A 2,374-nucleotide genomic window follows, 5' to 3' on the forward strand; every position below is an offset into this window, starting at 1 on the left:
CATAACTCGAGAACCACTTGTCCGATTTTGCTCAAACAAATTAAAAAAATTACAATTCCTTTAATCTGTTCATATAACGTTTTTCTATATAATCAACAGTTTTGCCGGTAACAATAAATGTATGAAGAAAAAAATATTTTTTGCCTAAAATATTAAATTTTTTTATTTTTTAAATTCATAAAAAATCCAAAACGGAAAAAAAGCCAAGTCGTATTACTTTCACGCAAAGTCACATAACCTTTAAGCAAAATGAGACATAGATCATGAAAATCGATGGACGCGTTTCGCTTTTATTCACAATTAAGTGAAGGTATCTCAAAAAAAGGTGACAATTTTCCCTATATGATAGTTACTAACTTCAAATCGATATATCTCGATTCCTAGACGTGACCTAGCGAAACGCCGGGCCACGTATAACTTGTTTTTGACGGATATAACAATTCCCGTTGGTTTCATCCCATCCCGATTTTGACTGTCGCGTAGTGTAATCAAACTACTCATTTTTGTCGTTATAAACTCCTCAGCACTAATAATCAAACTACTAATTTTTGTCGTTATAAACTCCTCAGTACAGGAAAAAACAAATGAGTAGAAAATCAAAATTTTTACTTTTAAAAATGAATTGGTTTATTTAAAAAAACGTTTATTAATACAAAACTCTTATAGTACATATGTGCAAACAAATAACATACTTTGTACATATCGATGGTCCTGTGCAATAACGACACAATTCAAAATTCAAAAAACAAAACCCTTACTACTGTTAAGTGGCTCATATATCTATCTAATCCATGTCTAATATTTAGTACTTACTTTTGCAATCCTTACTGCATACTTTATAAAAGGTTGGAAATGGATTAGACGAAGATTACAGACAAGAGCGACTTAACAGTAGTAACAGTTTTTATTTTTTGAATTTTGAATTGTGTAGTTATTGCAGAGAGACCATTGATGTGGTGCAGGCGTTGAAGGTGATGTTGGTGGTGGCCTTAAAGTAATAGTGGCGATGTTGAAGGTGATTTTGCTGGTAGAGGCGTGGAATGTTGATGGTGCGATTTTGCTGGTGCCGGTGTTGAATGATGATGGTGGCGATACTTCTGGTACCGGTGTTGAAGGTGATGGTACGATGTTGGTGGTGGCATTAAAGGTGATGGAGGAGGTGCGTGCGATATCAGCTGGTGACGGCATTAAAGATGATGGTGGGTTTTAATTTTAATTGTTGCAAATCTGTAATAACGAGAAAATCAGTTAAAATGCACAAGTTAAGTAATTTACATATGTATGTACCAGGGGCGCACCCAGGAATATATTTTAGGGGGGTTTTATATTTCTGAATATATATCACCGGAAAATACTGAAAATTTGCTTCAGATAATACGCTCTTTAAAATACATTCATGCAAGTTTTATGTACAGTATGTAATAAATAAATAAACGTTTTAAAATCCATAAACTGCACTTTATTTACATAAGATTAACAGAACTCAAACACTTTTAACCGACTTCAAAAAAAAAGGAGGTTATCAATACGCCGGAATATATAACTTTTGACCACGTGAACCGATTTCAATAATCCTTTTTTTTATTGGAAAGATGGTACCTCAAGGGTCGTCCCGTAATTTGGTTTAGAGATCCGATGATTGGATCATGAAGAAATTAACGGTACCCCTAAATTTGAAGTCGGTTGTGTTCTTTCCTTAAAAACTACTTGTTTAATAAAAAGTTCTATAAACTCAAGATGCGCTCAACTTTTAAAAGTACCTATTAATTAATTTTAATTAGTCAGTAAAAATAAATTTATTGATTCCATAAATTTTTGCACTTCTATGCTCATTTTTTTGATTTCTGGTTTCTGGTTTTCGATAGAGATGGTGAGTTTTCACGATTGCTAAATTTTTTTAATATTTCGAATACCGAAAAAATTAACTGAACTCTCAAGAAAAACGAAAAATTCATATAAAACGACGGACGGGAAATGGAAAAGAAATTTTCTTCTACCAAAACCCTAAAACCCACCCCTTGTGTGCGCTAATGGTATGTACATACCTTAAAAATAATGATGCAAAGTCGACGGCAACGGCAACGGGAACATAAAATGAAAACGGCAAAGCCTACTGTCATAAAAACTGCCATATTTCTTACTCGCTTTAACGCACAGAATTCCTATAAAAGTAGGAATTCCGCTGTAACAAATGAAAAATGTTTCACATTTCGAATACCAAATTTGTAAATGTGTGCGTGATAGCTAAAAAGTTGCGAAAGTGTGTGTAACGATGTCGAATTTGAGGGGAAACTGCTCAGCCATGGCTGGCAGGGTTCACATTTCGCATACCAAATTTGTAAATGTGTGCGTGATAGCTAAAAAGTTGCGAAAG

At 33.8% G+C, this 2,374-nt stretch overlaps 1 protein-coding gene across 1 annotated transcript; it reads right to left on the minus strand.

Moving 5' to 3' along the window:
• Positions 1-711: 711 nt before the first annotated feature.
• Positions 712-2,100, minus strand: LOC118751003 (zinc finger protein castor homolog 1-like). The gene is made up of 2 exons (XM_036485762.1): positions 2,046-2,100; positions 712-1,227 (listed from the first exon to the last, which is right to left on the minus strand). Exon 2 carries the CDS (start codon positions 1,186-1,188, stop codon positions 886-888), a length of 303 nt encoding a protein of 100 aa, XP_036341655.1. The 5' UTR covers positions 1,189-1,227; positions 2,046-2,100; the 3' UTR covers positions 712-885.
• Between the last annotated feature and the right edge of the window lie 274 nt (positions 2,101-2,374).

Source organism: Rhagoletis pomonella, unplaced genomic scaffold (genome assembly GCF_013731165.1).
Source record: "Rhagoletis pomonella isolate Grant_MI unplaced genomic scaffold, Rhpom_1.0 Rhpom_scaffold_00488, whole genome shotgun sequence".
NCBI classification, from domain to species: domain Eukaryota; kingdom Metazoa; phylum Arthropoda; class Insecta; order Diptera; family Tephritidae; genus Rhagoletis; species Rhagoletis pomonella.